The 25,189-nt window shown below is 45.8% G+C and overlaps 11 protein-coding genes across 11 annotated transcripts; 6 read left to right on the top strand and 5 right to left on the bottom strand.

Annotated features, from left to right (window-relative positions):
* Nucleotides 1–889: 889 nt before the first annotated feature.
* N7511_003907 (non-ribosomal peptide synthetase) lies at nucleotides 890–4,147 on the bottom strand (the record flags this gene model as incomplete). The annotated part of the gene is made up of 1 exon (XM_057126332.1): nucleotides 890–4,147. One exon carries the CDS (start codon nucleotides 4,145–4,147, stop codon nucleotides 890–892), a length of 3,258 nt encoding a protein of 1,085 aa, XP_056985222.1.
* An 890-nt stretch (nucleotides 4,148–5,037) lies between these two features.
* Nucleotides 5,038–6,129, top strand: N7511_003906 (uncharacterized protein; the record flags this gene model as incomplete). The annotated part of the gene is made up of 3 exons (XM_057126331.1): nucleotides 5,038–5,266; nucleotides 5,333–5,466; nucleotides 5,527–6,129. 3 exons carry the CDS (start codon nucleotides 5,038–5,040, stop codon nucleotides 6,127–6,129), a joined length of 966 nt encoding a protein of 321 aa, XP_056985221.1.
* A 1,079-nt stretch (nucleotides 6,130–7,208) lies between these two features.
* On the bottom strand, nucleotides 7,209–8,299 carry N7511_003905 (phytanoyl-CoA dioxygenase family protein; the record flags this gene model as incomplete). The annotated part of the gene is made up of 3 exons (XM_057126330.1): nucleotides 7,209–7,814; nucleotides 7,875–8,008; nucleotides 8,065–8,299. The coding sequence occupies 3 exons, from the start codon at nucleotides 8,297–8,299 to the stop codon at nucleotides 7,209–7,211; spliced, it is 975 nt and encodes a 324-aa protein (XP_056985220.1).
* A 1,418-nt stretch (nucleotides 8,300–9,717) lies between these two features.
* N7511_003904 (class I SAM-dependent methyltransferase) lies at nucleotides 9,718–10,614 on the bottom strand (the record flags this gene model as incomplete). The annotated part of the gene is made up of 1 exon (XM_057126329.1): nucleotides 9,718–10,614. The coding sequence occupies one exon, from the start codon at nucleotides 10,612–10,614 to the stop codon at nucleotides 9,718–9,720; it is 897 nt and encodes a 298-aa protein (XP_056985219.1).
* Nucleotides 10,615–11,056: 442 nt separating this feature from the next.
* On the top strand, nucleotides 11,057–12,274 carry N7511_003903 (NmrA-like family domain-containing oxidoreductase himF; the record flags this gene model as incomplete). The annotated part of the gene is made up of 5 exons (XM_057126328.1): nucleotides 11,057–11,099; nucleotides 11,152–11,357; nucleotides 11,410–11,554; nucleotides 11,613–11,945; nucleotides 12,021–12,274. The coding sequence occupies 5 exons, from the start codon at nucleotides 11,057–11,059 to the stop codon at nucleotides 12,272–12,274; spliced, it is 981 nt and encodes a 326-aa protein (XP_056985218.1).
* Nucleotides 12,275–12,871: 597 nt separating this feature from the next.
* On the bottom strand, nucleotides 12,872–14,404 carry N7511_003902 (cytochrome P450; the record flags this gene model as incomplete). The annotated part of the gene is made up of 1 exon (XM_057126327.1): nucleotides 12,872–14,404. One exon carries the CDS (start codon nucleotides 14,402–14,404, stop codon nucleotides 12,872–12,874), a length of 1,533 nt encoding a protein of 510 aa, XP_056985217.1.
* A 1,298-nt stretch (nucleotides 14,405–15,702) lies between these two features.
* Nucleotides 15,703–17,252, top strand: N7511_003901 (uncharacterized protein; the record flags this gene model as incomplete). The annotated part of the gene is made up of 2 exons (XM_057126326.1): nucleotides 15,703–15,930; nucleotides 15,987–17,252. 2 exons carry the CDS (start codon nucleotides 15,703–15,705, stop codon nucleotides 17,250–17,252), a joined length of 1,494 nt encoding a protein of 497 aa, XP_056985216.1.
* Nucleotides 17,253–17,781: 529 nt separating this feature from the next.
* On the bottom strand, nucleotides 17,782–18,489 carry N7511_003900 (class I SAM-dependent methyltransferase; the record flags this gene model as incomplete). Its single annotated transcript, XM_057126325.1, has 1 exon — nucleotides 17,782–18,489. The coding sequence occupies one exon, from the start codon at nucleotides 18,487–18,489 to the stop codon at nucleotides 17,782–17,784; it is 708 nt and encodes a 235-aa protein (XP_056985215.1).
* A 644-nt stretch (nucleotides 18,490–19,133) lies between these two features.
* On the top strand, nucleotides 19,134–20,081 carry N7511_003899 (glycoside hydrolase family 16 protein; the record flags this gene model as incomplete). The annotated part of the gene is made up of 1 exon (XM_057126324.1): nucleotides 19,134–20,081. One exon carries the CDS (start codon nucleotides 19,134–19,136, stop codon nucleotides 20,079–20,081), a length of 948 nt encoding a protein of 315 aa, XP_056985214.1.
* Nucleotides 20,082–21,070: 989 nt separating this feature from the next.
* On the top strand, nucleotides 21,071–22,623 carry N7511_003898 (uncharacterized protein; the record flags this gene model as incomplete). The annotated part of the gene is made up of 3 exons (XM_057126323.1): nucleotides 21,071–21,177; nucleotides 21,232–21,356; nucleotides 21,431–22,623. Coding segments are annotated over 3 exons (1,425 nt in total), but the record flags the coding sequence as incomplete, so codon positions are not given.
* Nucleotides 22,624–23,310: 687 nt separating this feature from the next.
* Nucleotides 23,311–24,612, top strand: N7511_003897 (TauD/TfdA dioxygenase family protein; the record flags this gene model as incomplete). The annotated part of the gene is made up of 4 exons (XM_057126322.1): nucleotides 23,311–23,448; nucleotides 23,506–24,238; nucleotides 24,288–24,421; nucleotides 24,478–24,612. 4 exons carry the CDS (start codon nucleotides 23,311–23,313, stop codon nucleotides 24,610–24,612), a joined length of 1,140 nt encoding a protein of 379 aa, XP_056985212.1.
* Between the last annotated feature and the right edge of the window lie 577 nt (nucleotides 24,613–25,189).

The following is a 25,189-nucleotide window of genomic DNA, read 5'->3' as shown; positions in this document are numbered from 1 at the left end:
TGATTAGTCTCTTATTGAAATGCTGGACATGCCAGTCGCTCTATACCGTGATCGATATATGCATGATATTGAAGGCTTCTATTTGATACTAGTAATGAGTTTCAGTTGCAGCTACTGTCAACATTGAACTGAGCTGTAAGGTTAGTGAAGTCTAGTTAATCTAGTTGTTGAGTCAAGGTTGCCAGTGTGGTAATCTGTCGAACGGGTTCTGGTATTGTAATTCTGGAACTGCACACCGGAACATTATCCTTGATGATCTCAACAGAGTCTCGAAATTCAACATGTTTTAAGTTGGAAATATCAAACATTAGTTCAATCCTCTGTTGAATACTACTTACTTGCGTGGTAAGCAAGGCGATTTTAAAAGACAAGGAAAGATTCGGCGCCATTAACGGGTCTCCACATTAGAGTCATAATATTAGCACTCGAGAAACGACACATTGTGCGGCCATCAATACTCTGTCACTAAGGATATTTCCCACGGTTGAGCGTATGTTCAGCCTAGCAAACTAGGACACAGTATGGTTGCACGTACTTCCTGAAGACACGACCGTGGTAAGTATACAAGGATATCTAATAAGCTCGATGTTTGACAGGATCAGTGCATAGGAATACGTACGCAGATAAATATAATCTTCCTCGTTATCCAGAAAATATTTCCATGCACCAATTACTTTAGCATGAGTAGTTTTACTTGATTTTCGTGACTATTAAAACAGTGAAAAACCCCCTGATAATCGATTTCATTACAAGGAACGTTATTTAGATACGACAGAAGAAGGGACGAAGGACAGATTGACCACCAGGTCATGATATCAAGCAAGCAACAACTAGAGCCACAGCATCTGGCTGCAATACAAGGCAAATACTATGTTTGTATGGGCGGCAATCAAGCGGTAACTTGAACAAGATCACGGTGCAAGACATCGTCAATGCTCAAGTGCGGGCTTCCATCAACGAGTTGGTACACCACCACAAATGCGTCGAGCAAACTTTGGGCAACTGAGTTGCCTACGATGTCCGGATCATAACTCAGATCAACCTTCAAAGAGTCCGAATGTATCACACAATCGAGATACAATGCGTTAGGAGGTTCGTACCCCTGTGGGACACTGCACTTCCAGTCGGAAAACATTTTTGGAATAATCTCAGGTAAATGAGCCTGGACATTCATCAAGGCCCAACAACTGCAGGCTGCAGAAAGCTCAGGGCTGAGCTGCTCCAGCTTGTACCATCCAATGTTTTGAAACGGTAATGCATTAAGAAAGCGTCCCTGGATCATATCCAAGGTGTCAGAGATAGTTCGCCCTGGCTCTAACGGGACGCGGGTCGGAAGCGGCATAACGGCGGCGCAAACCATTTCAGTGATACCAGAAACAGGTGCTCCTCGGCGATTATTGACAGAGGCAAACACGACATCCAGGGTTTTTGTCCACAGGCTGAGCACAAGTGCCAGTGTTAAAGTTGCTTTGTTGTCCACAGTGAATGGACTCGAGCTTTTGCGCAGTGGAATGAAGAATGGTGCAAGCTGTGAACGCGCTAGCAATTCTTGGTTTTCAAGAGGAGTGGTGGGCAGTTTGATTGCGTGATAGCCTGCAAAACTGTTCTTCCAAAAATTCTCATTGTCTTGGTCGACATTTGAGAGCCAACTTAGATATGACCCATAACTATATGGTTGCAGAGCCTCAGAGTGGTAGGCTCTCTCCAATTGTTGATATATGGTCACCAGACCAAACTCATCATAGAGTGTGTGATGTATAAACAAGGATAGTAGATTGTCTTTGTCCAACACCATCCGGACCAGGAATTTCTTCAAACCCCAAATATTTTCTATATCGCTTGTCGGGAGCATTGACACGATTTCAAGCGGTGGGCCATCTTTCAAAATCACCTGGTATCCTTTGTCGGCCAGGGACAGGAATTGAGAACGAAGGACAGGGTTTGTTTGCACCACTACCCCCCAGGCTTGAGAAAGCCTGTTGCGGTCCAAGTGCGAACTCACCTTGGTGTCTACTCGGGCCGTGAGATTGTAACCGATTGTTGCACTGATGTCTTGACAAGCTTGAAACACATCATCCGCCGGATAAATGTCCTCGATCACAGTATCCTGATAGTTGTCCATTACCGTACGCGATAGGTGCTGGCGTTCCTGATCACCTTCTCCAAGCCACTGGAAAGCAACGTACTGTTCTGCGACTGACGTCAAGCTTTTTGAGTGAAATGCCAATTGTCTTAGTGTGCGGTGCTGAAAAACGTCTTTCACAGTTATTTCCAACCTCTCTTTCCTAGCTTCATTGACCAGCTGCATGGCCGAGAGCGAAGTTCCTCCAATGTTAAACCAGTCGTCACTGCGGCTAATAGTCTCCACAGGGATGCGTAATGTCTTGACCCACAGTCGTTGCATGGTTTCTTCCTTTGAGGTCAATGGAAGTCCTGTGGCCTTTCGCTGATTGTAGCAACGAAGAGACCTCCACTCCTCTGCAGACAAGGCTGAAGCTCGCTCCCTGATTAATCGACGATTGGTTTTTCCAGTTGGAGTCAGGGGAATATTGGAGATGCAGACATAGAATTCCGGATTCATGAATGAGGGTAGCTTGTCTTTTAAATATGACGCTAGACCTTCAATCTCACCAAGCAGCTCTGGCGAGGGTGAAGAGAACTTTAGTCCTCTCGTCCTTCCTAATGAGTTCGAATTTGTCTCAGCCGGTATCGGAAAGTGCAAAAATGCACCCAGCTGATCGCATACTACGTCAGCGATGATAGTGCAACTCCCATGGAAGTATTGGCGAGCGGAAAACTCTATTTCCTCCAACTCAATTCGCTGGCCCCGAAGCTTAACCTGGCTGTCCTTCCGACCCAGATACTCCAACGATCCATCGCTTTGGTAGCGTACCAAATCACCAGTCATGTACATCTTTTTGCCGGGAACATTCCGACGTTGACTTCCGAGCCACACAGGAGGAGATATAAACACAGATTCCGTCAGATCGGGCTTGTTGATGTATCCTTGACTAAGGGCCCATCCTTCAATGAGCAATTCTCCCGGGGTACCGATGGGGACAAGCTCATTTCGATTTTCCTGGTTGACGACCCAGGATATTACAGCGGGGGAATTTCCAATATTGGTGGGCCTGTTCGAGCTTTTGAGATTGGAGTTCACTGTCGTGCCAGCGGCAACTTCTGCTGGTCCGTAAAGCCCTATAACTTGGACGTAAGGAGACCATTTGTCGATATCGCTCTGTATGACGGGCTCGCCACCCAGTACCAGGTAATTTAGGCAAGGGATGTCAATGGGGTCCATAAAACGCGCCATAGATGGAGTGAGGAAGGTCCAATTCACGCGGAGTCTTGTGATAACACTAGCGAGGCAATTCTTTCGCTCCTCCTCGGAGGGGATACAAATACAACCTCCGGCCAGGAGGGTCAAGAGATGATCTGATACACTGACATCAAATGCATAGGATGCGAATTGAAGTACCCTTGACTGTGTGCAAAGCATCAGTGGCATCTTCAGGCCCGCCGCACTTGTGGCGTAGGCGGAATGAGAAACAAGAACACCTTTGGGAGACCCGGTGGAGCCAGACGTGAAAACAACATATAGTGGATCATGTGGCTCAACAACAATGGGAAGCAAATGATCTTCTTCCCCTGCGAAAACACATTGAACGATGTTCTCGACAATCAAGACATTTTTGGCCATCGAATCGACCAAAGAATAGGAGCATGCATCTGTGAGTACAACAGTCGCCCCAAGGTCCTGAGTTATGGCCTTCAAACGCTCTTGTGGATGACTTGGGTCGAGAAGAGAGAAGGCAGCTCCTGCCTTTAGTATGGCGAGAATGGCTACCACCGTCCAACATGACTTCTCCATGCATATGGGAACAAATGTTCGAGGGGTCACACCATGATCCATTATCAGGCGTGCCAGTTTCGTAGAACTTTCGTCCAGTTCTCGGTATGTGAAGTTCCCATCCCAGGAGCACACAGCTGGCTCATCAGGGCTGGCATCATTTTGTTTTCGAATAAGATCATGGACGCAATTGGTTGACACCGAGGGAACAGCTGCATTCCACTTGTTCAGTTGTTGAAAATCTTGCTTTTGAAGTGCTTCTGTGCCAACAGAGGACAGCAAATCTTCGATAGTCATCACGAGGTGTGATCTATAATGGCCTTTCTCGAGAGTGTCCAAGGTTGGTTACAATGCTAACAAAGAAAGAAGGAGATACCTTGGAACTAAACATGGAATGGATGAAGTTTGCCTCAATTCGGAACTCGCAGATAAAGAATGACTTATGGATATTCTTTAATCTGACTGATACTATATTCTGGGTATCAAACAAAACCCCTTCCTAGGTACAGCAAAAGAGTTACCACGTCCTCAGAAAAGCGGTAAAACAATGGAGTAGCGGTGACCATGTAAATTGCTTTTTTGACAACTGCATAACGTGAGGGGAACAAGCTGATGATGCGCTCTGTGCAGAGTGATATATTATTGTCTTCTAACTTATTTCATCCTACTCCGTAGATATGCTTACATGGTAGCCTCGTTGATTGCGAAATTCAGACTCTATTTTCTCATTTATTCTTTTGCCGATCTGCCACTCTTGTAGAATATGTACTAATTGAAGTTCTTAGCTCATATTGTAGATAGACGGTTTGTTATTATCTTCGGGTTCCTGAAAGCTTCGTTTTATCGTTGACTAACTTAATGTCGATCATGATACATTGGAGTAAATTATATTCAGTATACACTGTGCGATCTCTGCACTATGTGACGAAATGTCAAGCTGAAAAATGGGAAAATGCTTTTTCGATGCTGATACGCAGACTGTGCATAAACTGACGCTCACCGACAGTTTACATTGTGAATGATCTATCCATTCCGGTACAGTGGGGTTTCATAAATACCCGATGTTGCGCGGGTTGAGTACCTAGAAATCAACCACAAAACCAACACCTGCTATTCATGACAATCTATTAAAGACACTCCAATCAAACAATAGTCCGGGTTATCGCCGAGAAGATATTGCCATCACTATGCCCTCCAATGACGACCCAAACAGTGGCGAAGCGCGGGGCATGGGATCATTGTCGTGGGATGTGGATACGAAATCTTATACTTCAGAAAAGTCCCTGGTCAACGATATCATCAAAAACTTGGAAGAGTCCGGAGCATGCATTGTGAGAAATCTCATTGACATAGAGAGCATCAACCAAATCTTGGAAGATATGGATCCCTTCGTCAAAGCACCTTCAGAATGCGAATGTAAGAATGCTAATGCCACATTCCCTGGTTTGTGATATGAGGACCTGCTAACACATAATACATAAGTCTTTGCAAAAGAAGTGACTGCTGTGAGTGGCTTGGTAGGTAGGTCTGAGACCTTCGCACTTAAGGTGGTTGGAAATACCGTGTGGCAGAAAGTGTTGGACCATTTTTTGAAACATCAATACGGACCATACTGGGTATGTACTGATCAGTATCCAGTGAAGGAGACATTAAGACCATTTCTGACATGTTACTAGGCTGGAGAGGAACAATACACGAGTTATTGCGCTGCACAGCTCGGATCGTCTGCCGGCTTGGGATTAGCCCCAGGCGCGAAAGCGCAGATGCTCCATCGGGATGACTCGGCTCATCGCCACTGGAGCAAAGAAGCAGAGAAATATGATGTGGGACGTGATTTGTGCCTTACCTCTCTTACAGCTTGTACAAAGACCACTCGAGCTAATGGGGGGACACGTGTTGTTCCTGGAAGCCATTTGTGGGACTACAGCCGGCCACCTCCTGTGGACAATGACGGTGTTGTGGATACTGAGCTCAATCCGGGTGACTCTCTTATCATCCTAGGAAGTGTGATCCACGGGCATGGTGCGAATACCACCACTGATGAAAATCGAATGGTCCTTGGATGTGGTGCTTGCTGTGACTATCTACGGCAAGAGGAGAACCAGTATCTTTCTCATAGTCAGGATTTCGTACGCCGACTCCCTGAATCCATTCAAAGGTTCATCGGCTACAGCACGTTTGATCCTGCCGGAGGTACAGCTCATTGGAAGGACCCCTGGCAGGTTTTGAATGACAAAAAGCCGGGCGTCCAAGAGAATTCTATCCCTTGTAAAGCCTAAATCAGCAAACAAGACATATTGACAGTTTGCGGCAGGAGCGAGAGCCTTTTTCGTTCCCTTTGGCACCAATAAATGTCGACTGATGATGATTTTATCTTCTTTGGGCCTCCCTCTTTGACCTCTATATAAATCAAGCTCCGCTCGAAATTCGATTTTGAGATTTTTATTGCAATTATCAGAGGGTATTGATATAGAGACCACTTTGAAGGAACGAGTCGTAGAAGTTATCTTTCATTAGTTTGTCAACTTGTTTGACCCTTGATGGCCATCATTCAAGTTTCAAATACCAGGAGAAACCGAAGACAATTGCGAAAGTGTCGAGCAGACACAGAACTTATCATAATCCGGAAGGTTTCATATTATAGTCTATCATCGTAGCCAAACATCACCCTGTGCTAGGAGCAGTTGTCTTCCTGAGGATAGGTACCGACGATAGTACTTATCTGCATTCCATATCTGGGTTCAGTATTTCTCATGGCAGATGATACGCCGAGGATGAGGTAGAATAGTGTAGGTATAAGTTGGAGGTAAAAGAAGCGCATCAACATTTTGATCTGAGCTTCAGTATTGACTTGTCCCCAAGCTCCGGATCGTGGCCATGACTTAAAAATTTTGAAAATGAGGCTTCAATTTCACCATCTCAGTGTCATGGCTATCAGGTTAGCTATCAGGGAAGAGGTCCTTGATAATTTGGGTATATGTAACCGAGAATACGAAATCTGAAGAGGGGAAGGGATGATCGAAGGTCAAGAAAGCAAAGCTACCAAAACTTGTAATGGCATAAGTGCAAACACGACAAGTATTCACCATCGACTTTTGAGAGTCCTTCTACCTGCCATCTCACTATGTGCTTCATTCCTGGTAATCAGGCCATAACTTATTACACAAGAAGAACAGAGGTTGTAGTCCATAAGATCAAGCTTTAATCCAGAAACTATTTAATCGAATTTCAAGAAGGTCAATACACGACACTGTCCCAGTGACTGAAAATTTCGCGAGCCGGAACCTACATCATGTCCGATGAGTTTCATCTGTTGATTCCAATTTGATAACTTGCAGAGGTTACCGATGTGGTCTTCCTAGTCTTCTGACTCTGGCCATCCGTCACGAAAGTTTTCAGCATCCGGATTGATCACTCGAAGTGGATCTTTCTTATCAACCCAGCCACAGAAGGGCTTGGCAGTTGTATATCCCATAAACCGTTGGAGCCAGACAGGAAGCTGCCGAACCTTCTCAACATCATAACTCAAAAATTGGTTCTCTAGTTGTCTGCAATGGGCTCTGGTGACAAAACAGGATGTGACGAAACGTCCCTCGGATGTTGTGTTGTTACCACCACCATGGATCACACTGGTCAGCGTGAAGAAGGAATCTCCGGGATTGAGTTCGGCATCAACCATGCGATTGTCATACTGTTCGGGAAAGGGAAGAGCATAGTCCCAGAGATGACTGCCTGGCAAAACACGGGTCGCCCCATTCTCACGAGTGGTCTTCGTAAGTGCTGTCATCATGACTAGCCCGGTATCTCTTCCTAGCTCATATTTATCCGCAGATGGCTGAAAGTTCAAATGATCTGCATCATCTCGGTGTAACAGTTGTGCCTTTCCACCAGGTGGGATATAGAAGCCCAGGGTGCAGTCAATCTGGGGCTCGCAGTTATAAGCGACCTTCACCCCCGTGCTGACCTATTATTCCAGATTTTAGAACTTCAACGGAACGCAGTTGGAAGAAAGAAAGGCACTCACTGGGCAGTGTCCAAATCTTGTAGTAAGAAAATGGTCATTGATTTCATGGAAAATTTTGTGCGCAAGTATTTTTGTAGCAAATGTTTCTGATTTTGTGAGAAGCGCCGACACAAACGCGGTGCCACCCGAGTCACCTTGATCATTCATGAATTAGCTGAGATTTAAAGATCTGACTTAAGAACAAATATACCATAGTAATCTCCTGAGCTGGAAATATAAGGAGCCAGTTCTTTAGCAACCGCGTTGACAGTTGCCGCAGAGTACATATTTCGTACAATGCATACTCCTGTTTGTTCCATTCCACGGATAATATCCTTGATAAGATCGCCAAATGCGACATTCACCTCAACATCAACTTCAGGAAGCGCATTATTGTCGATATTTTTTCCATGTTCAGTGGAGATCGAATCGTTGGTGACGGTCATCGTGATCCCTGGTTGCAAATTACAGCGAAGGAAAAGGTGGTATGGTAAATATGCAAGACGGGCCAAGATATAAATGGAATCGGTCACCGTTCATCTAGAGACAAGGAAGCAAGGAAGTTCCTTCCAGGCCACCCTATGCCAGTCCATGGTCATAGGTAATCTGCAAGTCGGAACAGTGTAATAGTCGATCCCTGACTCAGTATGCACAACAAGATGTTGATCCAATCAATCAATCAATCAATCAATCAATCAAATTTTAATTAATATGTCGCAGCCTAAATAGTATGGGAGATTGATCTACTATCTGCGCGCAGCTGCAGTGTACTGTAATATGGCCACAAGTCAACTCCTCAAGTCATACCGCCATTCTACACATCTTTGCGAAGGAGCATAGCGGCCAATGTCCCAATGGACTTTTTGGCCTAGTTAATGCCTGAATGATGGTTGATTGTAGACCGCTTTTTGACCGCTCTATACAGTGTATTGTAAATAGAGCTATCCATCCATGGATCTATGAATGTTTACTTGAATCAGGCATTTTTGCCTAAGTAAATACGGATCAAAATTGTTACGGCTTTAGCTTTATAGAATAAGCGGTGAGCGGCTACAACACCAACGGCTTTAGACTCGGCAATAGTGTTAAGACTAGACGAAGGACGGAGGACGGAGGTTTACCTTACGGTAAATATAAAGCCGTGACGAAGGTAGTAGTAAATGTGACGAGTGGAGGAGAGAACAAAATACATTTATCGCTAGGTCCGGAGGGTGCATAATGTAGGAATGACTTCATTTTATTGAACTTAGGCACTTTAGGTACTTGGCTTAATATAACACCTGCCATTGTAATCCAGGTATTTTAAGTTCTGCATGTTTCAAATGAGGCACCGATAAGGCATTTTCTAGGCCAAAAAGTCCATTGGGACATTGGCCGGTATGCCCTTCTTCGCACATCTTACTTGTGTAAACAGCGTACATCGAAAGCGCCAGGTGTTAACTTATATAAAGAGTTCGTCCAGCGCTAAAAAGCGACTCCAACCCCCTCCCTCACAACTTCATGCGTCTAATTCTGTGGCGGCATTGTACGTAATTTTTAATTTTTGATTTTTATCGTAATCATGTATAATACAAATTAAATCTACTTTGAAGTATCAAATATTGAAGATTCAAGCGGTTTGATGGCACTATCCTTCTCAGTCGTAATTGGAGGTTGGATAATCTAATATTGAGTGATTATTGTTAAATTTATCGATTGGTGAGCCCATTTTGGACTTGCTTGTGGAATGCGTCAACATGTTATTTTATATCAAAGTTGCCAAACCCTCCGTGGAGTATACCCTACCGTAGGGCAGCTATTGCGAAAAAGACAATATTTATTGTTCAGAAATCGTAAGGAAAGTTGAGATATTCACATCATTGGGTCAGGCTTCCCGACTGACAATAAAGAAGGTTTGTAAAGAGTCAGGTTGAATGACATCCCTGGTCTCAAGACCCTCGGTTCCTGCGATCAAGTCGGCCACTTCTGAATCCTTCCAGGCTCGTCCTCTCAATTCTGAGAGATGAGTTTCAATGAGCTCGTGGTCACCATTTTCTTTAGTACGTAGAACCTCAAATCGAGAGGTCATGATTTGCGACGCGCCTTGCTTAGTGGAGCTCACAAAAGAGTTTCGATAAAGTAGACCCGGATACTCCACGCTCTTGTACTCCTGCACCGCGCCAGAGGAGTCAATAAAGTTCAAGTCTTTGCCATCTTGAACTGAGTTCTGGTTTGTAATAGAGATGCACGCTCTACCAGTCCCTGGTTGGAGCGCCACCTTTTGCAAACACTGCAAGAACTTCTGTGCCTCCTCTTGCTCCTCCAGATGCAAGAACCCCCCATCCGCAAACAAAATCAAATCCACACGCTGTTCAATGTTGTAGGCGGCCATGACTCGGTCAAGATCCACTGCAGAGGCGCAGTGCCAAATGGTGGTGCCGACCGCAGACATGTTTCGCGTTTTAGCGGCTCGATCAACCATATCCTGGGACAGATCAAAACCAACAAATTTGCAACGCGATAGATCAACCTCGTTCTCTTTTGCACACTTCACGAGTCCATCCAACGCACGGCCAGTTCCGGTGCCCACGTCAACTACCACGAGCTGATCGGGGTCCTCTCCTTTCGTGCGCTTCAATTCTCGAACTCGGTTGAGTTCGGTCCAAAAGACATCGATGTCTTTATAGAATGCTCCTTCGTTGGCACAGAGGAGATCATAGTGCTCGGCTAGGTAGGGAGAGGAATAGAAGTTCCTGGTTGCTTCCTGATTTATCGAGCCCATTTTGATGGCTTGGGTGAGGAAATACAGTCAGAATAAACAAGAAAGAGAAGCGGAATGGACAATGTGGTACGGTAGAAGAAAGAAACAGACGAATCCTAAATGCGACACCCTAATAATCGAGCATCACCTGTAGGACCTTTCAATGGGCTCCTCAACTGAAGGAACGGGTGCGCTAAATACGTGGCTGTACCTGTATATGCATATCCCTTGCCTTGCCCGATGCTATGCACGGCAATGCACCTACTTATGCAGTAAAATCGAGTATACAGGTAATATCCTATTCACCGCCAGTTCAAAATTTCGTGGTTTTACATGCAGATTCTGATTTAGAAATAGGGCCATTCTGCTCAAGAGATACATGCCCAAGTTGTTTGATAAGCAAATATCCCCAACAAGAGATAATTTGATGCCCCTAAGAGCCAAGATAATATCACCATCAAGGATGGCCGAGGCAACAAGAACCGTTGCTGTGATTGGAGCTACTGGTAACTCCAGCTAGTGCAAAGTCTAGATACACAAATCGTTGACATTACATAGGTACCCAGGGCGGCTCGGTAGCACGCTCTTTGCTCCAAAATACCGATTTTCAAGTGCTATGTATTACTCGTGATATCTCGACGTCCAAGGCGAAAGAACTCAAGGCACTTGGTGCCAAAATCACCCAAGCCGATACGACCAGCCATAAAGACCTAGAAGTTACCCTTTCTGGGTGCTGGGGTGTCTATATCAACTACACTGTTTTTGTTGGTGGCACAATTTTCAGCACCATCGCTATTGACTAATTTCAATTCATAGGGTATGGAGCCAGAGGTTTCCGAGAACTTGGGCAAGACGATTTTATCGAGTGCAGCGGCCGCCAATGTCAAACATGTTGTCTTCAGCTCTGATCCGAATACCGATCAATTAACCGGGGGCCGGGTAACTCTCAGTGCCATGAGTGGTATGTTGTTCTCTGGTCTCGACAAAGCGTTTCTGATCTTGAACTCCGTGAACGTTAGTGAAAGCTAGAGCCGAGAAGTGGGCACTCGACAATCTTCATTTCGAGACATTTACACCAATCTCAGCCGGGTGGTATCTTGAGAACTTCATGTCTCCCGAACTGGAGGAATTCCATGGTGGTTTTCCCACTAAAAAAGACGATGATGGCTACTTAACACTCCGACTCCCATATTGGGGTGGGAAAGAACAGGTGCCATGGATTAGTATGAAAGATGACTATGGAGACCTTGTTCACGGGATCTTCCTGAATCCTTTAAGATGGAACCTTCGTCTCGTTCAGGCTGTTGCGGATCCAATGCCCTTTGAGGACTTGGTTAGGATATTCTCACAAGGTAGGTTTCAAAAGCCTCAGTTTGAATTCATTCTTGACCTGGACAGTTTGATAATACTCTTTGATAATGATATAGTGACTGAAAAGAAGGCCCGATTTACCGCATTCCAAAGCCCCGCGGAAATGGGAGGAGACTTGATGGAGGGTCCTGCCAGTATGTTCGTCTATACTCAGTTAAGAGATGGGGAGTATTACGGAAATGGGCCAACAGAAAACCACTCTGCTGCTCAGCTTAAAAATTCCGTGTACCAGTCGAAGGGTGGGAAGGGTCGTCAAACTTTGATGACTGTTCGAGAATGGTTCGAGAGAGAATTTCCGATTGGGGCTTAAGAAAGATTAGTGTATCAGCTAGTGTTAGGAATGACCAATTGAACCAGTGTTAACTGAAATGTGACATTTATTTGAGATATTCTCAACAGTAATCTTGAAATGTATAAGGACACCATATTTCCTAGTCAACTCAAATTATAACAAGAATGCCTTGTGGAATTAGGTGGACGATGACTATGCAGGTCTCGATGATCTACAAATCTTGAAAAAGAGCCAATAGGATACTCAAGATCAAAGCATTCAATTCTCGTATAAACGAGAGTAAGGGATTTGGTCGACGATACGCCAGTCAAATCGTTACGACGGCTGATAAACGTAAGCTCGGCCAAATGAATTTCACTGAACTGAGTATGGTCATTATTTGTCTATTTGTAACGCTAATTCTTTTCTTGCCAAAGGACTGCCTATGGAGAAAGTTCTGTTCTGTTCTTTGGCCCTCAAGTCTACCACTAGTTGTTAAGAAACACGGAGCAATCATCATTCCAAGCTCGCCTTATCAACAATGAAGTCACATTTGGACTATACATATCTCTAAGCCTGCTTCTATTCACGAGAGCAGGCTTACCCATCCCGCTCTCCGATGCAAGATTATCGAAATCATGCCTTTTTGATAGGCTTAATCTGCGAGGCGATCTCGGCCATGAGCACGTCGGGGTCTTTTTCAGCAGTATTCCATTCCTTCTCGATGATTCGCCGATGTTTGTCACTGCGCGGAGCAAAATCCACTTCAAACGGTACTGGGGGTCCGCTGAAGCCTTGCTCAAGGTTGAATGTGTCCACCTCTGCTCTCTGTCCATTCTTCAACGGTGGTGCGATGTTGTATCCCCATAGAATGCGACTGATGGTGAGAGATACTATATCCCGTGCCAATGCCTGACCGGGACACTTACGCCGACTAAACCCGAAAGAGGCAAGAGGAAGGTCTGGGTTTTCTAGCCAGCGTTCAGGGCAGAATTCGAGAGGGTTTTCGTATAACGTCTCATCAAGATCCAAGGACCAGTTGTTCAGAATGATAGTTGCGTTGCAAGGGATACGGTATCCCATGAATTCATCATCCGCGAGAGTTGCGTGTGGAAAGCCGGCAGGGATAAGCGGCCGCCACCGCAGGGTTTCCATGACCACCGCGTGCGTGTATGGTAGCCGTGCAAGATCATTGTGAGTTGGTAGACGATCAGACCCCACCACCTGATCTAACTCATCCTGAGCCTTTGCCATCGCCGCAGGATTAGCCGCAGCTGTCATAACGAACATACGTAAGGTCCCAGTAATAGGCTCACTACCAGCATCGAAGATAAATCCCATGATATTAGCTAGTTCAACCTCAGACATTCCCTGCGCCTCCTCCATCTCTAGCGCTTCACGGGTCCAATTCCAGGTCGAGCTAGCCTTGCCAATTGATAGATTGGCTAAGTATAGGTCGAAGACTTCTCGGCTGACCTGTTCGGCCTTCCATTTCCATGGAGCAATTGGAAAAGGAAGATGGTTTAGAATAGGAAAGAACTCAACTAGCATTCCCAATGGAGTTTCTGCCATATCGTTGAAGTGCTTATTGATACGGGACATATCTTGCATAACCTGACATTGAGCTTCCACTCTCTTACCGAATGCTAGTGTCGAGTTGATACTGCAGGCAAATCTCTGGAAGATGCTCTTTATATCTGAGTTTGTGAGAAGCTCGTGGAGGACATGCTTTGTCTCAAGGTCTTGAATCGGGTAGTATTGACTGACCCAGGCCGAACGGAGGAATTTGGTCTGGATTCGGTTGTGATTTTTCCATTGGGGACCATATGGCATTAGACCGGTGTTCAGGCCCTTAAAAACACATTCGCCCATATATACCGCGCGAGGTCGAGAGTTGTAGATAGCTTGTTTCTTACTTAAAAGATTGCGGGCTATATCATGCGACCCAACGCTGATTAGGGTCTGGGGGCCCATTTTCAGCGTGATGAGCGGGCCATACTTTTTGTGCCACTTCTTGTATTGACGCCAGAGGTTATCCGTAGGGAATTGGTGTATATTGCCGATCAATGGTAGTGGTTTGGGGCCCGGGGGAAGTGGTTTTTTGGAGCGGTATTGGAAAGCATGCCATGAAAGCCAGAGAAAGAGGACTGATGCAATGACTTGTAACATGGTTATGTTGATGCTTTTTGTTCACGCTAGTGGTCAAAAGAATTTATTTTGAGATTCACAGCTGCCGATTTAGAGATATGAACATGGATTACATTATGTCTCTGCCCCTGGATTTTTCATATGCAGACAATTCGAATGCCAAGGAATTTTTGGCTAAAGGGCGGTCTACGAAAGCGATTACGTATCCTGCACAAAAGTTGAATGATACCTTGATAGGCAGCTCTCTGTGCATGTAGTGCATTGGCATGCTGTGGTCTGGAGACTGCAAGCAAGGCGCGAGCGATGGGTTTGTCACTTTGGTACTTGAATGACTTGTCTTTTCGTCATATCTCTTGCAGTACGAACTACATGAAAGTTAATTAATCTGCTGCACCAGCTGCTGATCACGAGGCGCTAGATTACTTTGACTCAATGGCATTAGATATAAAATGGATGATGGAATGCGCTCAAGAGCGCCACAAATTCCAGACTGCTATTTCCTCTTGCATTTACCATTGACCAAGAAGATCACTATCTCCAGCTTATGCATATTGGTTGTGCTGTGTTGGTGTCCAGGGTCAGAGGAAACCACGCCAGGTGTACAGACTCTTCCTCCTGCGACTTTAGTAAGCTATTGTCCAATAAAGAATGCAGTATGCTCTAATGCCATCCTTGCATAACGTAGATCACGCTGGGAGGGTCCTGGTACGTGTGTGAATGTGGCAGGATTAACCACATATTTGCCCTCTACAGTACTGTACAGTAAATCATGTTTGTTTCTTGCCCCCAATAGCAACCAACGGAATTCTGACCAATAGTAGAATGCCAAGCTGAATTTCAGGTCCATCCAAACATGAGAGCTATCAACAATTCATTAGAGGGTCTTCACACTTTGTTGGCCTGATGGAATCAAGCTCATATCCGTAGTCCTTGCTGTGAGCTCTTCAATTGACAATTTTGTCGCATTTCCTTGTGCCTGGAGCAGCTTTAGAAATTTGTGATGTTAACCAAACATAATATTTGGGGGGAGGGGGTTTCAGTTTAATTCGTCAGGGGTGCCTACGGAGGGGACGCAAGGGGTCTTGATGCTATCTATAACTTATGACTGTGAGGTTAGCGACCCTGAGCACCCAGCACTTCATCTGCACGCCCTTGCGACCTAGGGTGATTGATGAATGATTTTCGAAGCTCAGGTTACATATTTAAATTGTAAAGATATCGCAACAACGGGCAAAAGTCACTATCGCAGTTCTCAGTCCTTGCACCAGCTTTACCGATTAGCCTGATATCGTTCGTCATAACTGACGCCCAGCACCGTCATGGGTCTTCTTTCAATTTTCAATTTCAGGAAACAGCCTGCCACGATTCCCACGGACACCATTCTACCAGTACATCGCTGGGACTTTATGAGTGATTCAACCCATACTGTACCAATTCTCACATTTCGATTCGAAGCCGTCTTGGACCCCGAGAGATTAAAGTGGGCCTTCGCCCGTCTCGTCACTATTAGCGAATGGAGAAAGCTTGGAGCCCGCTTGAGAAAGAATGTGGGAGTTTCAATATTTCCTATACCTCTGAAGCTGCTAATGTGGCAGATCTACAGGCTTCAGGTAACCTAGAGTATCATGTACCGTCCCACTTTGACGAAGAACGTCCCGGGGTCCTGTTTTCCAGTTTCAATCATCAGATGAAATTGAGTGAACATCCTCTATCTCCTCATCTTCCAGAGTCACATAGAACTCCATCACTTGCCAGCGACTCCTCCCGGGACTGTCTCCCTCTAGTTACTTCTACCCACATGGGCCGAAAGCTAGACGACTGGCTGTACTCGGATATTCCGCTCGTTTCGGTGCATGTGGTCACTTTTGAAGACAAGACTTTGGTTTCGGTGTCGTATCCGCATGTTTTGACAGATGCACAGGGCTTTGGAACAATTCTCAAGGGCTGGACTGCTGTCCTTCGAGGCCGAGAGGATGAGGTGCCCGTTTTCCAAGGATTCAGCACAGATCCGCTCGCATCTTTGGGTGATAACGCGCCGCCAACAGACCTTTGCTATAAGAAGCAAACTCTTTCTGTCATTGGTGCGGTTGTATTTGGTATAAGGTATGTATACGGGCAACTCTTTCATCCGTGCGACCAACGGATATTAGTTGTTCCAGAAGCCTACTTCGATCAAATTAGGGAGCAAGCCATGGAGGAGCTTGCGATGAGCATGACTAAAGCCGATCAGGCTGAGCAAGGTGCCCCTTTCTTGAGTCATGGGGATATAGTTTTGGCGTGGTGGACGAAGATGACGCTTCTGGCGCATAAGGCTTCTGCCAAGCAAGTCGTCAGCATCATTAGTACAATGGACGTTCGAACGATCTTGACGGATTACTTCGGTCCTGGCCCTGTTTCCTTCATTGGCAACGCTGTTGTTCCGTTGTACACAGTTGCTGGTGTTGGTCCAACGATTCAACGAGGTGTGACCTACCTGGCAAACGAGATCCGCAAGTCCATTTCAATTCAGCGATGCTCAGACCATGTTGAAGCTACTGCGACGCATATCCACAAAAGCGGAAACTATCCACTTGTCGGTAATGCATTCATGCAGACTGTCTTTTGCTCAAATTGGTACAAAGCACAATATTTTGAAATGGACTTCTCTGGCGCACTTGCAACACCCGTCAATGGCTCCCAAGAAATACGAAATAGAGGAAGGGCTTCCTGCATTATACCTAACATGCTCATGGGGAATGGATCACCGTTCAATTTCACGGGATTGTTTATTGTTGGCAAGACTTGTGATGGGTCTTGGATTCTGCAGACTATCATGGAAAAAGGAGCAATGAAAGCATTTGAAAGCAGTTTAACCCAGCCTTCGGGCTGAAAACGGGCGGATTTAGCGACAATGAGATGACTGTTGGTCTACTCATGACCAGGTTATCTTTTTTTCTCTTTACTTTCTATGCATCCTGTGTACTCATTGTCCTCTTCTCTTTCAGAACCCTTGAGACCATAGGAGATGTAAATTCCAAGTGGGCCCATCACTGTATATTCTCCAGTCTACTGACTGCCCTGTACAAAATAAGACTTGCAGTACACTAGATCAACAAGTAACTTGCTGTTTTTGGCTGATCAAATATGAAATCAACAACTCCGACAAAGCGGGAGAAGCGGCATAGGACAAGTACGTGCAAGACTTGAGGACTCCTGTATTCTGTACAAACCGAGTAGATCCAAGATCAAGGACCACGTTACTCTAAAACTCTTATCAACAAACCCCAGCCCATCATGTTCTCCAGTCGACAGTGTTTCAGATATGCTTCGTCTGTCAGCTTTTTACCAACCAACTAGCAAGTCTACGTCAGTTGCATGCAAGTCCCTTCGCCCGACATATCTGAAGCCATGTTCATTCATCATTTTATGACACTCTTTTTCCAAACATGTACAGGTCTAGCAAATCCCTCCTCGTCCCTCTCAAATTTCACTATCCTCTCAAATCCCAGCGCTTTCAACTCATCGTCAAAGGGCGGCCTCATCTGAATCGTCTTATACATCTCTCTCAATTCTTTATTCTTTTTCGAAGCTCTTGCATAATTGCTCATGGGCTGCGGCTCCACAACAAGGTAACCCCCCTCATTCAAGATGCTGTGTATGTGCGCAAATAGCGTCAACATCCCGGAGTCCCCGTTATTGAGATGAATCCACTTGGTCACTGAGAGCAGTAGTACAACGTCAAACTTGCCCAGCGCAGTACCCATGTACGCGGATGCATCCACGAAGTCAAAGTGCTCAAATGTGCATGGCCCATCCGGGTACGTTGCCTTCGCTTGGTCGACCAACCAAGGGTCAATATCGACGCCAACTGCAGACGCTGCGCCGCAGTGTGCTATCGCCTCATGTGTCAACTTTCCGGCATTGCAGCCTAGGTCTATGACTCGCGCGTTGCGTAGGATATCTGGTGGGAGAATGGAAAGGCGCTCGTCCGGGACGGTGGGTGCCCGGAACTTGGAGTAATATTGGTGGTAGTTGCCATGGCGCGCGGCGAGGTGTGTAGCTTTGAAGCGCTCTGCGTTGGAGAGTTCTGTTGCAGGTGGGGGATGGTCATGGCATGCTTCAGCCATATTTGGAGATAGTGTATGCGGAATGCACTTTTCGGAAAGTGTATTGATTATGTCGAAAAAGCAAATGTGTAATGATGTGTCTGGATTAAGTTTTAGCACACTAGAAAGGCCATATATTAGGAATTGAAGGTCTTGAAAGTTTGCGATCAATGCCAAATTTTGTTGCGTTCCTGGATGTTTGTAGCGTTTGCATATGTCTGCTGCCTGAGGCATACCAGGCGCGAGCAATTAACAACTACAGTATGTCGGTAGCGAGCTGGATTGTTACTACTGCCGGGGCGTAGAGATGCTCTACATACCTGGTGAATAGTACTTTCCAATGAATTCCATTCGAGTTCTGCAAACTCCGACTGTTCTAATATAACGTTAGTGGCCATGTGATAGATGCAAGTAGCCTACAATTTATACGATCTGAGTCTGGAGGTATGTTGTAATGTTTCCATTGATTAGACTCATCTAGTCTCAACGAAATAGTAGTCTTTCCTGGAGTACAATGTCAAAAGGGTGTGCAAGGGGGGACGCAAGGACTATGAGAAACTCGACGCCTTCGGGAGATTGACGGTATGACGTCAGCTTCCCTGCGTTCTCCGCGTCTTAAGATTCGCTACTTGCCCAACCTTAACCTCCATACCCCCGTACTCAAAATGCCATTCAGACAGGCGCTTCAGGGAATCATCGACAAGGCAGATAAGGCCTGGGATGAATTGATCCATCCCGATTCTCAGCCGGCACCATCGTCTAACAATCCTCCGCCTGTTCCAACCTCCAGCAAACCCCCACTAGCTTATCAGGAACAGCACTGGCAACCCCAAATCTACTGGCAGCCCAATCTAAATCCCGAAGCACCCGTCTCCTCCAACTTTTACCATGAACAGGGTCAACATGGATGGGGCAACAATGAAGCGCAGAATTATATCAACAGCCCGCAAAACTCACTCCATTCCGCCCAGGGTGATGCGGTGGTCCTGCGCGCTCTGATCAACCACGGACACCCCGACCATGCCCAAAAGTTCACCAGCGCCAGGCTGTCGAGTCATCAGACACTCAGCCGACCACGGGGCTGCCTGTCGGCCAGAATTACGGCGCCGGTCGCCCGAGGTATCTGGCCAGCCTTTTGGCTGCTGCCTAAAGATCCCTTCAAGTGGCCCGAGGATGGCGAAATCGACATAATGGAGGCGTGGAACGGCGATGCTATCAACCACACTTGTCTGCACTGGGGCCACTTTAACGGCGAGGACTGGAACAAGCATCGCGTTCTCGAAACTCCAATCCCCAACATTAGCTCGCCGGCGGGTGTGAAATACGATTTTATTTGGGACGAAGACGAAACGACAGGCAGGGGCCGCTTGGTCTGGTTGATTGATGGTATGCCTATCATGCGGGCAGAGAAGCCGCCTGGCACGAGGAAGATGAGTGAGTTCAGAATTCTCATCAACATCGCCGTTGGAGGAAACGTGTGTCAGGGTAATATGCCCAGCGATGGATGCTATGAGACTGTGGTTCGTGAGTTGGCCATGTGGGACGCACCGCCTGGTGGTTGGCAAGAGTTTGACAGGGCTTGGAGCAGTTCCAAAGATGGCAATACCATGTAACGAAAGAGGGTAATTTACATGTTAAAGACAATTCACTATACCCACATCTTAAACCTGTTACAAGAGATATCTCTCACTAGGCGGATGAGATGAGTTGTGATTAATCATTTCAATGAACATGCGGGCAAAGTTGAATCCTACAAGGGATCTTGCAGCTCAAGGGACGCATGTGGACAATTTATCTTAACAGGGTTCATAGGAATTGTAGAGCTCCTGTACTATGGAAGTGTGCTCAAACCCCCACGCTCAACAGTTGAATGTGCATATATTGCAGATCATTCATCAGAATTATTATTCTAACAATCCGTCATACCTGTGATAACTAATTCAAGATGTCATAGTAATCCTCAGCCAATGCGCGTTGACTCGTAGTCTTCCTTGGAACATCTACGATAAGAAATTTACGAAGACTTGAATCCAGCATGCCTAGACCGACACTTTCGTCAGTCTCAATGTTGTGTCACCACGAATTGAATGCATTGTCTTCTCTTCGATTATCTGTGCATGACAAAAATGCGGACATTGAATATCCATCTGCTATGTTGGCTAGAAATAGTCATGATACGCGACCTGTATTACAAAATGGAGTCGCACTGCATAATCATTATATGCATAAAGACTACCTCGGTCGACACACCGTCGCAGGTTTTCAAAATGTTGAATGTAACCCAGCCCTTATTTATCAATATTACTTATGAGTTCTATCCGCAAGACCTCGATAGTCTTGTTGAATTTTGGTTCTATCATCAGACTACAATTCTATCCCCAAGTTATCGCTTTTTTCTGATCCCGAATTGAGCATTCCAAGATGATAACACAATCTGCATGGATCGGCAAAACACCTCTGGGGGAATTATTTCGACTTTTTGCTGGTCAAAAATCGCGGCTGTCTTTTGAAGAAGTTAAACTATCTGATAGCCTCAGACAGACCGAGTGAGTCTTCCAATCTCACTCAGGATATACCAAGTCTAATCCCGTTTGTTTGTAGCATTAAACCTGAGGGCCCCATTATCATATCTTGGTCTGGACCAGATGATACTGAAAACCCTCAAAACTGGCCCAGGCTTCTTAAAGCATGGGTGACGTGTGTCATATCGTACGTTGATTCCTAGCCGCAGTGCGATCAACGACATCAAACTAATCATCGCAGGATTTATTCATTCGTTGTGTACTGCGGTTCTTCAATATTCGTACCTAGCTACGAAGCAATGATCGCCAAATTCGGGCACTCTGAGGTCGTTGTGTCTCTTGTTATGGCACTTTATGTCTTGGGATGTAAGTACATTGATATTCCATTATTAAAATCCGTTTGTCGATAATTATGTGCCAACACTACGAGGCGTTTCTAGACGGTACGGGACCATTGCTATTTTCTCCACTGAGCGAAATCCCGTCGATTGGACGCAACCCACCTTATGTCATATCATTTTTACTGTTCATCATCATCTCGATTTGTCTAGCAGTGCTTGATAATTTCCCTGCGATCGTTGTTCTTCGGTTCTTCCAAGGCTTCTTCGGAAGTCCATGCCTAGCTACTGGCGGTGCAACTATATACGACATTTATTCAGTTTCAACAGCACCTTACGCAACTGCCGTATGGGTAGCCTGCGTGTATTGCGGTCCAGCAATAGGACCTCTCCTCGGCACCCAGGCCGTGAAAAACATAAACTGGCACTGGCCATTATGGCAGATCTCCATAATGGGAGGGACAATTCTGCTCCTTATGATTTGTTCACTGCCGGAGACATCTTCAAGCAACATTCTTCGTCGTCGAGCGCGATCTCTCCGAAAGTCCACAGGTAACGAGAATATCATTGCTCCAAGTGAGCTCAATCCGATAAAACTCTCAACACATATTAAGGAATCCTTGATCCGGCCAATGGAAATCGCAATCAAAGATCCCGCAATCGGCTTCGTGTGTATCTATGCCTCATTCATCTACGCCATATACTACTCCTTCTTTGAGGTATTCCCGATTGTCTATCTAGATATGTACAAGATGTCACCTGTTTCATACAGCTTGATCTTCCTCGCCATCGTTGCGGGATGCCTTGTTGCACTTTCAATTTGGAGTATCTACCAGCTTCAGATGAAGGAAACACAAGCAGAGTTGATTTCCTTGAATCTGCACGAAAAGAATTTAGTGCCAGCCCTTCCGGGCGTAATCCTGACACCTGTCGGCCTCTTTATTTTTGCCTGGACAGCACGTCAGTCTATACATTGGATTGTGCCCACGCTGGGAATTGCGATCTATGCTGGTGCGACCTTTGGTATTTTCCAATCCATATTCATTTACCTCCCGATTACATATCCCCAGTTTGTGGCATCGCTTCTGGCAGCGAGTGACTTTACACGATCAGCTACAGCGGCGGTTGTTGTGATCGTTAGTACTTACATGTACGACAATCTTGGAGTCAGCAAAGGTGTGACGCTTTTGGCGAGTATCTCTATCTTGGGAATCGTTGGTATGTTCCTGTTTTGGATATTTGGGGCCAGTCTCAGAGCACGGAGCAAGTTCGCCGCGAAAGGAGAGGTTGACTGAACTTTTGTTGAGATCATACTTTGTGGTGAAGACTCCTTTTCTATCACGGAATATCATAGAAGCAAGAAAATAGAAAATAGAAAACAGAAACTGGCTCTAGAGGCCAACACAAATTACTTGCGCTTGTTGGACAGGCTCCCTATAGCGGTTGCTGTCATTCTGATACTGCGCTCAAAACTTGAGATAAATAATTGGCATTTTACACATCCCAGTTCGTAAATTACTGCGTTTCTATACCTAAAACAACCGACAACCATGTTCTTTGTCTACTCTGTCATACGATAATTAGTTGCATAGTATCGTGCGCCCGTAGCGACATTGTGAACATTACTTACTATGTCGAAGGTTATGTTTCACCGAACAGGTATATGCGATCACGCCATGCTAACTAACATTATCAACGGACCTCGGTCTTGGAAGGAATCAAGTCTAACGGAAGGTGCTATTGTTGCATATAGCACGTAAGGCTTCATTATTACTGCTCTTGTTCAATAGCAATTACCCCGCTTGATGATTTTATTGATTCGTTCACCTCCGCCTCCTGAAGATGGCCTGTATCTAAGTTTATACGTGACCGCAGCATATAATGACGCGAACCGAAATGAAAATGATATATATCCAAGTCTTTAGGTGCGTGCAATGGCTTCCTGTCACAAAATTATTGCAAACCGAAACAAGGAAACAACCATGGCGCCATCTATTATCGAATCTGCAGCTGCGGAGATCATCGTCCCTGTCAAGGCGGAGTCCAAATCAGCTGATAACGTCCCCAAACCCCGAGTAAGAAGGATCATTGATGAGGAAGGAAAAAACACTACCGCCAGTGTACGTCAAAAATACCCCGTCGATAGCCCTGCGAATACTAACCCATGGTCAATTTAGTATCCGGCCTACCTCCCTACTTGGGACTACAGCGAGAAATACCCCCCCCTGGAACCCTTTACCCATGTTGACCATGGCAAAGACGCCGACCCATCCCTGAGTGATCTCCTACCAGAAGGATCCAAGATTCAGAAGCTCACACCAACGATCGGCTCTGAAGTCACAGGCGTTCAGTTAAGCAAACTCAGCTCCACCGGAAAGGACCAACTGGCTCTCCTGGTTGCCCAGCGCAAAGTCGTCGCTTTCAGAGACCAAGATCTTGCTGATTTGCCAATTAATGAAGCGCTCGATTTTGGAGGATACTTCGGCCGGCATCATATCCATCCAACCAGTGGATCTCCCGAAGGATATCCCGAGGTGCATCTTGTTCACCGGCACAATAACAACTGGGAGCTTGATCAATTCCTCGCTGGAAAGAATAGCAGTGTGTCCTGGCATTCAGACGTTACTTACGAGCAGCAGCCCCCTGGGACTACCTTCTTGTACATTCTCGATGGTCCAGAGGTCGGCGGTGACACCGTTTTCGTGAACCAGGTTGAGGCTTATAACCGCCTTTCACCGGCTATCAAAGAAAGACTGCATGGACTAAAAGCTGTGCATTCTGGAGTCGAGCAGGCTGAGTTTAGTCTGGGCCGCGGAGGAGTAGTAAGAAGGGAGCCTGTGAAGAATGAACACCCCCTTGTTCGTACTCATCCCGTTACGGGCGAAAAGGCGCTTTTCGTGAATGCAGGCTGTAAGTTTATTTTCTCGAGATTGAATGACTGAGCTAACTATACGGAAAGTCACTCGCAGCATTGTTGGTCTTAAGAAAGAAGAAAGTGACGCCCTTCTAGGCTTCTTGCTGGCCCATGTCGGCCGGGGTATCGATTACCAGGCGCGTGTTCGGTGGGCCCCTAAGACTGTTGTAGTCTGGGATGTAAGTTGACTTCCAAGACTTCTTTCATGATGCTGTAGAGGCTGATACATGCACAGAACCGTGTTACTGCGCACTCTGCGATCATTGATTGGGTGACTGGTGAGCGTCGTCACTTGGCTCGTATAACACCGCAGGCTGAGCGTCCGTATGAAACGCCGTATATTACCGAAGCAGATAAGGAGAAGGTTTGAATATCAAATTTTAATAGGATATGTGTATGAACATAATCAGAAGAGCGACCTATTGATCAAATACGGTACACGAAGAATTTGCAAGCAATGTAGCAAAGGTAGCAACGTAAAGACAGGATAGCGGAGGAGAGTTGTAATCTGCGGTGGTCTGCCTTGTTTTTCTATCTTCTTTAGCAATCATAAAGCATAATTCGAATGTATTTCTGGTGAGTGCTCAGGTGAAATTTCAGAATTGGTAGTTAAGCTTAAATCAGACCTAGAACCCAGTCATCGTTCATCAAACCCTTGCCCTTCCAGAAGCAAACTGCCAAATTTATCACATGGTTCTTCCACCGGCCCCGGGAGTTAATATCTTCTCTCCACAATTCGCCTCTGTTGTATAGGTTAATTTCCACTGCCGCGGTTGGCGTACCCAACCCCCTCACTAAATATTGCAACATCGGTGCCAAACTGGCGCAACCAATATCGGCAACAATAAATTAGTGCAAATGGCCTCATCCAAGCCAAGATACTGCAATTCCGGCACTGATTCAATGAGATTATTCCGTATGCCTTATCTACGGTTCAGTGACTTGTC

This window comes from Penicillium nucicola (assembly GCF_028828085.1).
Source record: "Penicillium nucicola strain IBT 29836 chromosome Unknown utg000003l, whole genome shotgun sequence".
NCBI classification, from domain to species: Eukaryota; Fungi; Ascomycota; class Eurotiomycetes; order Eurotiales; family Aspergillaceae; genus Penicillium; species Penicillium nucicola.
Note: the sequence above shows the minus strand (reverse complement) of the source record. Positions and strands in the feature narration are given on the sequence as shown.